Source organism: Medicago sativa, chromosome 8 (assembly GCF_051527215.1).
Source record: "Medicago sativa cultivar Bolivia chromosome 8, Bolivia_mono, whole genome shotgun sequence".
In the NCBI taxonomy this organism is placed as follows: domain Eukaryota; kingdom Viridiplantae; phylum Streptophyta; class Magnoliopsida; order Fabales; family Fabaceae; genus Medicago; species Medicago sativa.
Window position 1 is genome coordinate 74,134,368 of NC_140756.1, and position 13,947 is coordinate 74,148,314.

Consider the following 13,947-nt stretch of genomic DNA (forward strand, 5'->3'; position numbering starts at 1 on the left):
ATAAGATTTTAAAGAATTTTAAAGGATTTTATGGATTTACAAGATTTCAAAAGATTTTATGAATTTTAAGGACTCATTGAAAAGAAATGATTAAAACACACTCTCTATCATCCTCTATCATAACATTTTCAATACATACTCTTATTTTTTATTTTATTTTTATGAGAGATAGAAAGAGGGGGGAAGAGAGGAAGGAGAGAAGGGATAAAAGAAAGAAGAATGATTAAAACACACTCTCTATCATAATATTTTCAATACATACTCTTATTTTTTATTTTATTTTTATGAGAGACAGAGAGGGGGAGGGGGGAGAGAGGAGGGAGAGAAGGGAGAAAAGAAAAAGGAGAGAGATAGGGGGAGAAGAGAGAGATGAATAGAGAAGGGAGAGAGAGAAGGGAGAAAAGAGAGGAGAGAGAGAGAAGGGAGAAGAGAGAGAGACGAAGAGAGAAGGGAGAAAGAGAGAAGGGAGAAGAGAGAAGGAATAAGAGATAAGAAAGAGATAGTAAACTTTTAAATAAAAACAATCCCAAGCAATCTTATGTCTTCATGAAAGACTTTTTCTTGTTAAAATTTCACTAGAAAATCCTGCAAAATCCATCAAAATCTAATTTATTAAACAATCCTTTGAAATTTGAATGATTTTGAATACCATGAGACTTTTTTTAAGTGATGAAAAGTCTTGATTGAATACCTCAAGACTTTTTTAAAATGACAAAGAATCTTGATTGAATACCATAAGACTTTTTTTTAAATTGCAAAGAGTCTTGATTGAATACCACAAGACTTTTTCATAATTAAAAAGTCTTTTAAAATCCCTTAAAATCATAATCCAATACATCCCCTAAATGTATAAAAGTTAAGAGTATTTAACTAAATGTTTTAGAAAAAGTGTATCATACATGTTTAATATTATCCCTCGTGTTTAGAGCTGTCAATTGAGCCCCAAATTTCAAAGCCCACTTGAAAAAGCCCCCACCAAGCCCACTAAATTAAAGCCCTTAATTGAACAAAATTATTTGGGGCCAAGCCCACTATAAAATCAACTTATTTGTGGGCCTAAAAAAAGCCCACATTAATTTATTTTGGGTAAAAAAATTCCGGTAAATTTTTTTTCTGGGGTAAAAAAAAATTTTTACGGTAAATTTTTTCTCTGAGGTAAATATTTTTTTTTACGGTACAAAACTTTTTTTTTGGGGTAAAAAATTTTTTTTACGGTAACTTTTTTTTTTGGGGTAAAAAAATTCCGGTAAATTTTTTTTCTGGGGTAAAAAAAAATTTTTTTACGGTAAATTTTTTTTTCAGTAAAAATATTTTTTTTTGGGGTAACTTTTTTTTAAATAAAAAAGTTTTAAAAAAATGTTTATAGAAATTTTGGGGCTTGGGGGCTTTTTGATTTTTTTATTTGTGGGCCTGCATCAATGTGGGCCTTTTTGTTTTGTGAATTTTCAAACCCCCTTACTATGTGGGCTGGGGCCAAAACTTCAAGGCCCCATGATATTGACGGCTCTACTCGTGTTCCATCACCCTATTATTTTAGTTCTCCATGATAGAATGATGATATCAGAAAATCGAAAACAAATCTCTTCAATACTGTTTGCAGGTGACAAACATATAAAAGATACTCCAAGTTTTGTTTTTGATAAGCAATAAACATATCTAGCTGTGAAGCAGAAGTACTAGTACTATATAAGCCATTTTGATATCAAAGGTCCATAGTTAGACATTATTATCAAGTGAAGCTAAATTGGAAGTGAGTAGCATCAAACTAGGAGATGGCAGCAACGGCACCAGTGAGTCTTCCTATCATAGACCTCTCTTCACCAGATCGTCTTTCCTCAGCCAATTCCATCCGTCAGGTTTTTCTATACTATTTTTTTTTGAATAAATTTTGTATACTATTATTAGTATTAGTTTAACACTAGAGATATTATTGCAAATATTAATAATTAAAATTTATAGGCATGTGTTGAGTATGGTTTCTTTTACATTGTGAACCATGGTGTGGACAAAGATTTTATGAAACAAGCGTTCGAGCAGAGTGCAATGTTTTTTTCACTTCCAATTGAACACAAAATTAAATTGAACCGCAAGGAGTACAGAGGTTATACTCCTCTCTATGCTGAGAAACTTGACCCTTCACTCTCCAAAGGTATATATCTCTCTTTTCAAAAGGCTAGCTACACTAGACCAATGAATGACGTGTAAGTTTATACTCAATTACCAATTCAGTCCAAAAAAAATTAGGAGTTAAACAATGTGGTCCCTCCTTTAAAAAAATGTGGTCCTAAAAATTACCTTGATATATGATAGAATACTATGATATGGTTCATCCCCTTAAGTTTAGTTCAGTTGGTAGGGATATTGTATTTTATATGTAGGGGTTGGGGTTTGAACCCCGGATACTCTACTTCTCCACAATTAAATTGTGTGAGCTATAGCCACTAGTAGTCATTGTCCGATCCATGACCATAATTTCAAATTAATCCATAAAAATATAAAATTTTATATCATTACGATCTTTTGGACAACTTTAAGGATTAAATTTATAAACTCAACAACGAGGTCAAGCACTAAAACTATTAGCAAAAAACTAAGTCCTATATAGAATAAAGATAAGGTCTTAAAAAGAGGAACATCTCTTATTTTAAAAGTTGGTTTTTAAAAAATGAGTTAAGACTCAATATAAAATTTTAAAGATGTATTGAAGTTTACTTAAGATTTGTTGAATCAACAATCATTTGTAATACATGATCAAGCCCCATATTGTTGAGCGTGATTGAGTGTATTGAGCAAAATTCACGTTTCAAATAAAATAAAGATATCAGGGCACCCATTTTCCTTCGAAGTGGTTTTGTAAGAATCAATATAAAATGACTAATGATGTTTGTACAACTATTTTTAACAACTTTTATGACAACCTTCTTTTTAATTCTTAATTGTAAAAAATAATAGAGAATAAAAATACAATGAGTGTATAAGAGAGAATTGTCCAAAAATTATCTCAAAATAGTTCTATAAATATCATTTTTCATGAAAAATATCTAAGAGAAAAGGTGATTAAGTTGTTTACCTAGGGGCGAGCCTATGGTTATTAATTGGTTAGGCAAAGCTACCCAATTTTTTATTTTATTTGTATAAGCATGTGTATGTGTTTTTTATGTTTAGCTACCCAATAAAATATATTTAACTACTAAAAAATAAATTTGTCTGTCAAAACTAAGGATAAATAAGACACATAAAAGATTTTCAATTGTTTGATAGATTTATTTCGTCTTTTTTTAACACTTTCGATAACTTAGGTAACCACAGAGAAAACTTTGTTAGTAACGATATATAATTGTAAAGACATAATATTATATAGGCTTATTTTGCTTATATATGTAAAATTACTGTTAATTTTTCTTCTCATGGATTAAATTTCACATATTATTTTTAAAAAATATATTTTATTTTATTTCGTTATATTTGGTAACCTTGTAAAAAATTGGTTAGCTTCGCCACTTTTGTTATGTTGATTCTACAATTGTTGAATTTTAAGAGAGATTGATGAAAACTTTAATATGAAGTTTTATTATAAGCAGGTGATCCAAAAGAGAGCTATTACATTGGCTCTTTGGAAGATACCACTAGTGTTCGTTTGAATCAGTGGCCTTCTGATGGTATGAATTTCCTTTGTGTTGTGCACATTCTTCATTAGGAATAATGAAAATTAGTTTTGTATACATGGTTTGTATTTACATGAGCTTAATTACTTGAGGTGTTTTTTTCTTCTTGCATTGATACTCCAGAATTACTACCAAATTGGAAACCCACAATGGAATCCTTATTTTGGAAAATACTGTAAGTTTTATCTCCCTTGAAATTTATTTTTCTCCAAATTACTAAATTTCAATAATCTACAGAACATGAAGGATTTTATTTTATTTTATATTTAATTTAAATGAGGGGTAACCTTGGCGCAACTGGTAAAGTTGTTGTCATGTGACTGAAAGGTCACGGGTTCAAGTCCTGGAAACAGCCTCTTGTCAAGTCCTGGAAACAGCCTCTTGTGTAAAACAGGGTAAGGCTGCGTACAATACACCAAATGGTGGGACCCCTTCCCGGACCCTGCATATGCGGGAGCTCTAGTGCACCGGGTTGCCCTTTTTTTTTTATTTAATTTAAATATTCTTATGTGCCACAACAGGTCAGCTGGCAAAGAGTTGTTGTCTCTAATTGCCTTGTCTTTGAATCTTGATGAAGATTACTTTCAGAAGATCAGTGCCTCAAACAAACCGGATGCTTTTCTTCGCCTTTTGCGCTATCCAGGTTTGTTAATTATCGACGCGCTTCAGTATTGCATGTGATCAATGTGGAAGACAGTAGTCCACTTCACAGTCCTAATATCAATTTGAAATACATACATCAGGTGAATTGGGATGTTGTGGTGCCTCTGCTCATTCAGATTATGGCATGATCACTCTCCTAATCACCAACGGTGTTCCAGGACTACAGGTTCACATCATTCCTTTAATATAGTTTATGTTTAAAGTTAGTATTTGTATAATTAATGACTTAAACATTCATATTTAAAGATATGCAAAGAGAAGTTGAAGCAACCTCAGGTGTGGGAGGATGTGTCTCATGTAGAAGGGTAAGTGCATGTGCATGTATAAAAACTTTGTAATACAATCACTTTTAAGTTATGCTCTTTTTCTTCCTAGTGTTATGTGTTTTCTATTTGTTTGTGCAGGGCCATAATTGTGAACATTGGGGACATAATGGAGAGATGGACAAATTGTGTATACCAGTAAATTCCATCACTCATTCACTTAAAAAGTTATTTCTTTTGTCAATGTTATATAAATCATTTCTGTCATTACTCTTGCAGGTCAACACTTCATAGGGTGATGCCAACAGGGAAAGAACGCTATTCTGTAATTACTAGCCACTTGCTTGTTTGCTTTATTTGATGAGGTTTTCTAGTTCTATAACATGATTTGCCAATGCATTTCTAGTAAAATATGAGTGGTGATGTGCAATTTTGCAGGTGGCATTCTACATGGATCCACCTTCAGACTGTGTAGTGAAATGCTTTGAAAGTTGCTGCAGTGAATCATCTCCCCCCAGGTATAGAAAAGTTTTAGCCAATTAGAGTTTGTTTAACAAGCTAGACTGAATTAAGAGTCTAGTATGTGTCTAAGCACACAAGCAATATAATAGAGTTCAATTTTGAGTGTGTTAAAAGAAAAACGGTTAACTGGGATGATGACCTAATGTGCAATAGAGATCCTATTTGTAATATGGGGAATACTTGATGGACCCATTTCACGTGCAATTGATGTTTGTACGAGTTAAATTGCACGGTGGAAATATTTAAAAGTCAAAAGTGCAATTAAACTTCGTTAAATGGGGCTCTTAATTAAATTTGCTTGCAATATGAGTCTCTAATACCCCTGAAGAAGAAAAGCTGAGGCAAAAACAATTATTAACAATGTTGGAGAATTTAGTTAGCTAGGAGTGACCAACATTGGGTATCAAGTGAGGCACCATAATTTTGTACAGAGTGTTGTTTTTATATAATCATGGTGGCTCACAGTAATTTCAACAAATGCAATGTGGTACCAAACATGTACTAAACAACACAAGTTTACAAAAGAGACACATTTGGTCATGTTTGATATTTACAAATTAGTCATAATCATGGTGAACTAGTTTTGCAAAATCTACAAAGTATGGCTTCACAAAAATACAATACTCATCCACTGTAATTAATACAAACTTGCTGTAATTTTAAACATGCACCGTGTAAATCTCATGTGCCTACAGAAAGTCTTTTTTCTTTTTCTCTTGATGGAACTAAAAGTGATATGAAAGTTACATATAAATCTTATTTTTACGTGGAAGATGCTATAACTTTTTGTCAACATTCTATGCAGATTCCCTCCAATACGTAGTGCAGACTACTTCAATGAGCGATTCGAGCTCATATATGGGTCTGAAAAGGATCTTAAATGGTCCATTTAGTCTATGATCACCGAAGGAATGCACTTTCTGAAGTCTATATCCGAGGGAAAATGGGTGATCCCTGACGATTTCGGGGAAGAGGAAGAAGGTTCCGAAGAGGCGGATGACGAAGAGGATGCTTTTAGTCTCTTAGTATTTTGTCATGTATTTTGGGGCAATAATGCTAGAATATTTTCATTTTTCAGCCCTTGTGGTTCGCTTTTAAATAGTAATCTTTCTCGAATATCTTTTTGTGTTTGACATCCTTTGTGTGAATATTTTCTTTTCGTTGTTTTGTTTAATGTTTTGTCAAGAGTAGTGATTCCATACAATGATGATGTTTTAGCATTACCTTCAGAGTATTGACTTGGACTTGGGAGTGTGCTCCTCCTCGAGGTCTCAGGTTCGACTCCGTGCCAATTTAGGTGGGCTAATTTAGCTTCTTTAAAAAAAAAAGTTTATCCTAACGTTTGTTCAGAGTTGTTTTGTTTTCCAAACTAGTATGATCTTGGCGGAACCTCTAAGGTTCTTTGCCCCAAGTGTGAATATCCCATCCCAAACTGGGTGTTCTACCTGATGTACTAGTGGTGGTGGAGCAGTTGGATGCTTCCTACCTCGTGGCGAAGGCTTAGTTCGTAGGGGAGACTAGGCCTTACTAAGTTTCTTTGAGGTGGATGAACTAGAACTAGTTGATTAAGCAAGAAGATGGAGATTAAAGACTAGTTCAAGGGAAATGTGGAACTAGAGTTGAAGAAGGAGCAAGGATTAGAGTAACGAAGGCCTGAGGGTTTGCATTTCATCATTGTTATCATTATATCATTGGTAACAGAAGTAGGTTTCCTCTTTTCCCTTATATTTTAAGTTAAATTAGTAGTATTAATTAAGAGTATATTTAAGAAAAAATAAAATAAAAGCACATAGTAATTTGTATATGAACTTATTTTTATAGACAAATTTTTTTTTTTAAATAGGCATATAATTAGGGTCGGAAGGAGTAGTGATTTTTATTTATTTGGTATTTGGTATTATTCACAAAATAAGTCAATGATAATTTGCATTTCATTAGCCATTATTAGTTTCTCAATACCACATTGTAATTTATGTATATGTATATTATGCAAGTGAGACATGAATGAAAGATTATTCAATCATTTTCTTATATTTATTGGTTTGATTTGAATTAAATTTCGTAAAAAGTACTCTTTTCGGTCTTATTTATAAGAGATGTTTGTATCAACAAAAAATGATGTACCTCATTCAAAATTTAGACCAAATATATCGAATTTTGTTGACTAAAACATCTTTATAAATAGGACCGAATGAAGTATTTTAAAAGCCGAACCAAACAAATCCCATTCTCCATGCTTGTGAGCTATGAAGCTCACGTAGTACGAGTACGTATACGACACAAATACAAGGATACACAAAATTTTAAAATTTAGGATACAATTAAATATGTTAACAAAAATCCTTATAATAAAACTAATTGCATGTGAAATACTTGAAAGAAATGTTCATTGAAACTCTTCATTAAATATAATTATAAAAAGAGCTATGTTATACATAGCGACATGAATAATCCCGAATTGATCAAGAATGAAAAACAGGCCAATGAAAATCAGTTTTGAGCGGAAAACACAGAAAACATGGCAATTGGAATTAAAAATGAAAATAAGCGCTATAGTTAAATTTGCCTTCGTGAGAGTTTCCTGATAAAAATTTCGCTTGATCCAACATTTCTCTTATAAAAATCACAATTCACCAAAAAAATCATACTCCCTCTTGTTACATTCATCTAAAAAACATAAATGTTAAGTATGATTGATTGAGAGAAAATTCAACAAATACACATCTTAAATTGAATCATATACATTTCAACTAAATTCTTATAACATTGTCTCATTTTTTCCCTTCATCTTTTTTAGGATACATACATACATACATACATACATACATACATACATACATACATATATTATCTTATAAGCATCCTTATGTATCTATAGAGTATCCTATAAATATCTTATAAGATATAAAAAAATTTAAATTAAAAAAGTTAATTCAGATACTTCATAAGTACATACTCGCAGAATATCGGTATCTGATACACGCCCGTCTCCATGTTTGGAGTATCAGGTATTCATGTAAAGTGAAAGTATTCTCACGTGCATATTGTGGTGATATGTGCGTGTATTAGTGTACTTTGACAATGATGCCCAACATCCTCTCTTATATTTAAACACCTTTAAATTTTGAGTTTTTCTATCATACATAAATTTATGCATGTTAAGAAATTTAAAATTGTAAATATGTCTTGAAACTTTGTATTTTATATTAAATATATAACTTTTTAACAGAAACTTTTGTATTTTATATTAAATATATAACTTTTTGACAAAGAGAAATGATATTTGAACAACAATTTTTTGACAACTTTTGTGACAACTTTCTTTCTCATACTCATATTATTTTTTTACTTTCTCTCTATTGTTTTGGTTTTTGTGTCAATACCTTATTTTCTTTGTATAATTTTGGTTGTTTCAAAAGTTGTCATATAAATAGATGTTCAAATAATTATTAATTTGTATTTTTCATAAAAGTTACTACTTTTATTGTTTTAACATATACAATGTTACACATGTTAGACAAACTCTTCAATTTTACACACTCATTCTTTTTTATTTATTTATTTTATCACACGAGCAATATATTAGCTTCACGTATTGTGTTTAATAATACCCCTCGTGTTTCATCACCCTATTATTTTAGTCCTCCATGATAGAATGATGATATCAGAAAATCGAAAACAAATCTCTTTGGTACTGCATTTAGGTGACAAAAAATATTTATAAGATACTCCCAAGTTTTTTTTTGGGGGAAGATATTCCAAGGTTTGTTTTGATATCTATACTATATATATATATATTAAGAAAGTAGACTGTTTTATTACACACATTCAAATAGATAAAAATTTATATTATATTTGTTATATTAAACATATTTACTGTAATAATATCCGGCCACTACAAAAAAAACATATCTAGATGTGAAGTACTAATACTAAATAAAGAAGCAATTGAATTCAAGTTTTTTTTTTTGGGGAATTAGTCACTTTAGTCCCTGAATGGGAAAGAAGTAGTCACTTTAGTCTCTGAATGCAGAGAAATTGTAAAACAGTCCCTGAATGTAGACTTTGTTGGTCAATTTCAGGGATTAAAGTGACTAATGGAGTCTACATTCAGAAACTAAATTGACTAACGAAGTCTGCATTCAGGGACTAAATTGACTAACATAGTCTACATTCAGGGACTAAATTGACTAACATAGTCTACATCCAGTGACTATTTTGCAATTTATCCGCATTCAAGTACTAAAGTGACGACTCATTTCCTATTCAGGGACTAAAGTGACTGATCTCCATTTTTTTTTAACTCCATCACCGACATATTATTAAGAACAATCTGAGTTCGATTTTTAGATAGAATAAGTTCTGATCATATTTTTATTTTCAGTCGAACATCAGATTAACAAGGCTCATTTTCCATGAGAAGGGTTGACACAAAAAAAATTACTATATATAAGTATTTTGAAATCAACTCAATCAAACAACAAAGGCTCCAAAGCTAAAAATTATTATCACAAGTGAATCTAAATTGGAAGTTAGTATCAATTATCAAACTAGGAGATGGCAGCAACGGCACCATTGAGTCTTCCAATCATAGACCTCTCCTCACCTGATCGAATTTCCACAGCCAAATCCATCCATCAGGTTTTCTATACTGCTATTAATTAATTAGTTCAACACTTGAGAAATCGATGCATATATTGTGTTTCAATATTAATAATAACTAAGAAAAATTTATAGGCATGTGTTGAGTATGGTTTCTTTTACCTTGTGAACCACGGTGTGGACGAGGATTTTATCAAACAAGCGTTTGAACAGAGTGCAAAGTTCTTCTCACTTCCAATTGAACACAAAATCAAATTGAACCGCAAGGAGTATAGAGGTTATACTCCTCTCTATGCTGAGAAACTTGACCCTTCTTCGCTATCCAAAGGTAATTGGAGACACTTATTTGAGTTTTCGGACACCCGACACATGTCCAAGGGGTGTCTAAGGTGTATTGAAACAAAGCAAAAACAAATAATTTTTTTGGGACATGTATCTAAATTGCCGGATACTGACATATGTCGGACACAGAGACGCACCTAATTCTAGAGGTGTTTGTGCTTTAGAGTCTAAATTTGTTGAATTTTCTGAAAGATAGAAAATTTTAATTTGATAACTTCTGTTATAAGCAGGTGATCCAAAAGAGAGCTATTACATTGGCCCTTTAACAGATACCACAAGTGTTCGTCTGAATCAATGGCCTTCTGTTGGTATGAATTTCCTTTGTGTTACGCACATTCTTCATTAGGAATAATGAAAATTGATTGTGTTCTGGTTTTGTTTTTACTATGAGATTAATTACTTGAGGTGTTTTTTCTTTCTGGCAATGACACTCCAGAATTACTCCCAAATTGGAGACCCACAATTGAATCCTTATATTGGAAAATACTGTAAGTTTTATCAACTTTCAAGCAAAGTACTTTTCTGCATGTTACTAAAGCTCCGTCTACTTTGTGGAAACATTTTCTAGTTTTATTTTCTAAAATACGTGTTCATTTTAACTTGTTGATAAGAGGGTGCGAGACTCTTGAAGCGAACAATTGTAATGAAGAGGAAATGCTAGCTAGTGTGATGATGATTCATTTATGGAAATAATGAAATCAAGTTTTTGGCATTTTCATTATTTTCAAAAAATGACAACTTGTTCACTTCAAGAGAAGGTGAATTTGATGGTGCCAGCCACTAGTAAAGTAACTACTAATAGTATATGTTTGACTATATCAAGAACTTTGCTCTTATTTTTTTCAATTTTTTCTGTGAGTGTATATGGCTTCTGTGAATTTGAGCATTCAAATATACATACTTTTATTTTTTCTCGTTAAAAAACAGTTTTGAATTTAAATATTCTTCTGTGCCACAGGTCAGCTGGCAAAGATTTGTTGTCTCTAATCGCCCTGTCTTTGAATCTAGATGAAAATTACTTTGAGAAGATCAGTGTCTTAAATAAACCAGAAGCTTTTCTTCGCCTATTGCGCTATCCAGGTTTATTAGGATTTATTTTATTTCTGAACCTTCTTAATTAAGCACATAGCATAATCGGTAATACCAATTTTTTTTGCCTTTTACTGTTGATAACTTGTTTGTAAATTACATTAGGTGAATTGGGACCTAATGAAGAGATATGTGGTGCCTCTGCTCATTCAGATTATGGCATGATCACTCTCCTATTGACCAACGGTGTTCCGGGACTGCAGGTTCTCATCTTGAACCTTAACTCCTGTTTAAAGTTAGTATTCAAATAATTTTTTTTTTTTGAAGAGGCGTATTCACATAATTAATGACTTAAGAATTCATATTTAAAGATCTGCAAGGAGAAGTTGAAGCAACCACAGGTATGGGAGGATGTGCTTCATGTAGAAGGGTAAGTTCATCTATAAGAACTTTGTAAATAATATGTTACTACCACTTTTAAGTCTATATGTTCTTCCTTTCCCTTCTAATGTTAGGTGTTTTATGTTTGAATAATATGCAGGGCCATAATTGTGAACATTGGGGACATGATGGAGAGATGGACAAATTGTTTATACCAGTAAATTCTATCATCTAGCATCTTATAAGATATTTCTTTTTTCAACGGTTTATATCGTTCTTAGTTTCTGTTATTACTCTTGCAGGTCAACACTTCACAGGGTGATGCCAACAGGAAAAGAACGCTATTCTGTAACTATTACTAACCACTTCTTTCTAGCCATAACATTACACATTTGGCTTCTCTGTTTTCATTTTGTTGGCATGTTTGCATATACATTTCCAGCGAATTATGAGTGGTGATTTGCACTTTTGCAGGTGGCATTCTTCATGGATCCACCCTCAGATTGTGTCGTGGAATGCTTTGAAAGTTGCTGCAGTGAATCATCTCCCCCCAGGTATAGAAAAGTTTTATCGAATTAGATTTTCTTTAACAAGCTAGACTGAATTAAGAGTCTAGCATGTGTGTAATCACACAAGAAAAATATATAGTTCAATTTTGACTGTGTTAAAAGCAAAATTGACTTGATATATTTTCAAAATTCTGTCTCTCTCCAAACAAAGTCTTTCATTTCTTTTGAGAAACATTAAAGTTTGTAATCTATTCATATTTTAGTACACGTTCGATTTAACTTCCATAGCCTGTGTGCATTTGGGAATTAGTTGCACTGACTTTTGCTAGCTTAACAATGACAGCAAGTAACAAGAAATGAACATTCACATGCCAAAAACATGCTTCTAATAGTTGATATGTGCAGTCTCGTTGTGTGACCACTTCGGCATCTCACACTGGTTGCACTAAGCGCCAACTTAGACTCACATTGATCACATAGGCTACGGGCAATTGGTATTTGTGTGATTAAAAATCGCACGTTAGTAATACCTAGAAGATCAAAAGCGTAATTAAACCTTGTTATAAAGCAAGGGACCCTTTCATTATAGAAACGTTAACTAATGACATGGAATTTTCTTTTGCTTTTGCCCAAAAAAAAAAAAAAAACTGATGACATGGCAAAACTATCCATCTACAGTATTTCTTTAGTGGTCTTACAAGACATATGAGGATGCCATATATAGGGACATAGATAACCTTAAAAGTTACTTTTATTGCAATCTGAGTCTCCAATAGCTCTGAAGAAGAAAAGCTGTAGCAAATACATTTTTATTAGCATTGTTGGAGAACTTAGTTAGCAAGGAATGACCAACATTCGGTATCAAAAGTTAATCTTTAAGAAAAGTTGGGGGCAACAATCTTTAGTCTTTACCTAGACAAAAACAAAACAAAACAATTTAGAAAAGTTAATCTTTATCTTTGTTTTTTGGCACAATAAATCTTAAACATTACGTAGGCTACAAATAAATCTTAGTATTTTTACACGTAAGATGTTATAAGCTTTTGCAATGTTCTCTTGCAGATTCCCTCCAATACGTAGTGGGGACTACTTGAATCAGCGGTTCAAGCTCACATATGATTCTGAAAGAGAGCTCAAGTGCTCCATCCAGTCAAAGAGCTGAAGTTTGTACAAATCTTTATTGGGCTTCAACCAAATTTAAATACTTTGTTTCATTTTAATAAATTTTCAAAATCTGGTCTATGACTATTGATTGTTGTGATATATCATATCTAGTTTATTATTGATGTTTTGTTGTTTTTGTAATAGTTGGACCCGATGGATAAATAGCTTATTTAAGTACTTATGCAATAAGTGTTTATTTCTAAGAGTTTACATTCAAATGCTTAAATTGAAGAAAATTATTTGTATTTGGATTATATGTGGAAAGGTATTTGTACAGAATTAAAGTGTCTCGATGAATTTGATGTTAAATCCATACCTAAAAACGTAAACTCAAACTCATACAAGTTTACGAGTTAACACTTACGTTTGGAAACATTGGTATGAATCTTAAACCTCTATTGTCATAACAAGCATATAAGTGCCTTGCTATACCAACAAATCTTACATTGTTTAATAATCAAGACTAAATGTAGTTTATAAACAAATAGTCACCCACTAACTATTGAGATGCCTTTTTACAAATGATAAAATCGTAAGTGCTTGTACTAAAGACTCAAAGAAGACAATACATTGGAAATACAATATCGTAGACTTAGGTCAGATCATTGGCGCGTCACGTAGGGGTTGAACATATTTCACGCTTTGATAGAATCTTTAGCCCCCTTAGCCTTGATTGGAGGGCTGGAGGCTACTATTCTAGGTACACCAAAAAGTTTCATATTATTTGAGAATCGAGATTAAATATAGTTTATAAACAACACCTATATTGCTACTCTATCGCCGAGACGTCTTTTATAAATGACGAAA

At 32.1% G+C, this 13,947-nt stretch overlaps 2 protein-coding genes across 2 annotated transcripts; both read left to right on the forward strand.

The window, feature by feature from the left end:
• The first annotated feature begins 1,714 nt into the window (after window positions 1-1,714).
• LOC146901416 (azadirone synthase LFS-like) lies at window positions 1,715-6,246 on the forward strand. Its single transcript, XM_085733571.1, has 11 exons — window positions 1,715-1,856; window positions 1,960-2,149; window positions 3,582-3,659; window positions 3,789-3,840; window positions 4,187-4,308; window positions 4,409-4,494; window positions 4,575-4,633; window positions 4,733-4,789; window positions 4,871-4,916; window positions 5,030-5,109; window positions 5,919-6,246. Exons 1-11 carry the CDS (start codon window positions 1,773-1,775, stop codon window positions 6,004-6,006), a joined length of 942 nt encoding a protein of 313 aa, XP_085589697.1. The 5' UTR covers window positions 1,715-1,772; the 3' UTR covers window positions 6,007-6,246.
• A 3,342-nt stretch (window positions 6,247-9,588) lies between these two features.
• On the forward strand, window positions 9,589-13,394 carry LOC146901417 (kihadalactone A synthase LFS-like). Its single transcript, XM_085733570.1, has 11 exons — window positions 9,589-9,754; window positions 9,851-10,043; window positions 10,288-10,365; window positions 10,494-10,545; window positions 11,016-11,137; window positions 11,252-11,349; window positions 11,458-11,516; window positions 11,628-11,684; window positions 11,770-11,815; window positions 11,942-12,021; window positions 13,039-13,394. Exons 1-11 carry the CDS (start codon window positions 9,671-9,673, stop codon window positions 13,136-13,138), a joined length of 969 nt encoding a protein of 322 aa, XP_085589696.1. The 5' UTR covers window positions 9,589-9,670; the 3' UTR covers window positions 13,139-13,394.
• Window positions 13,395-13,947: the final 553 nt, after the last annotated feature.

Bases quoted from the DNA above. Each gene is read 5' to 3' on its own strand.
- LOC146901416 (XM_085733571.1), top strand. From the start codon at position 1,773: ATGGCAGCAACGGCACCAGTGAGTCTTCCTATCATAGACCTCTCTTCA. The intron at 2,150-3,581 runs GTATATATCTCT...TATTATAAGCAG, and splicing joins TGACCCTTCACTCTCCAAAG to GTGATCCAAAAGAGAGCTAT. The intron at 4,495-4,574 runs GTTCACATCATT...TCATATTTAAAG, and splicing joins ACGGTGTTCCAGGACTACAG to ATATGCAAAGAGAAGTTGAA.
- LOC146901417 (XM_085733570.1), top strand. From the start codon at position 9,671: ATGGCAGCAACGGCACCATTGAGTCTTCCAATCATAGACCTCTCCTCA. The intron at 11,138-11,251 runs GTTTATTAGGAT...AAATTACATTAG, and splicing joins TCGCCTATTGCGCTATCCAG to GTGAATTGGGACCTAATGAA. The intron at 11,685-11,769 runs GTAAATTCTATC...TTACTCTTGCAG, and splicing joins TGGACAAATTGTTTATACCA to GTCAACACTTCACAGGGTGA.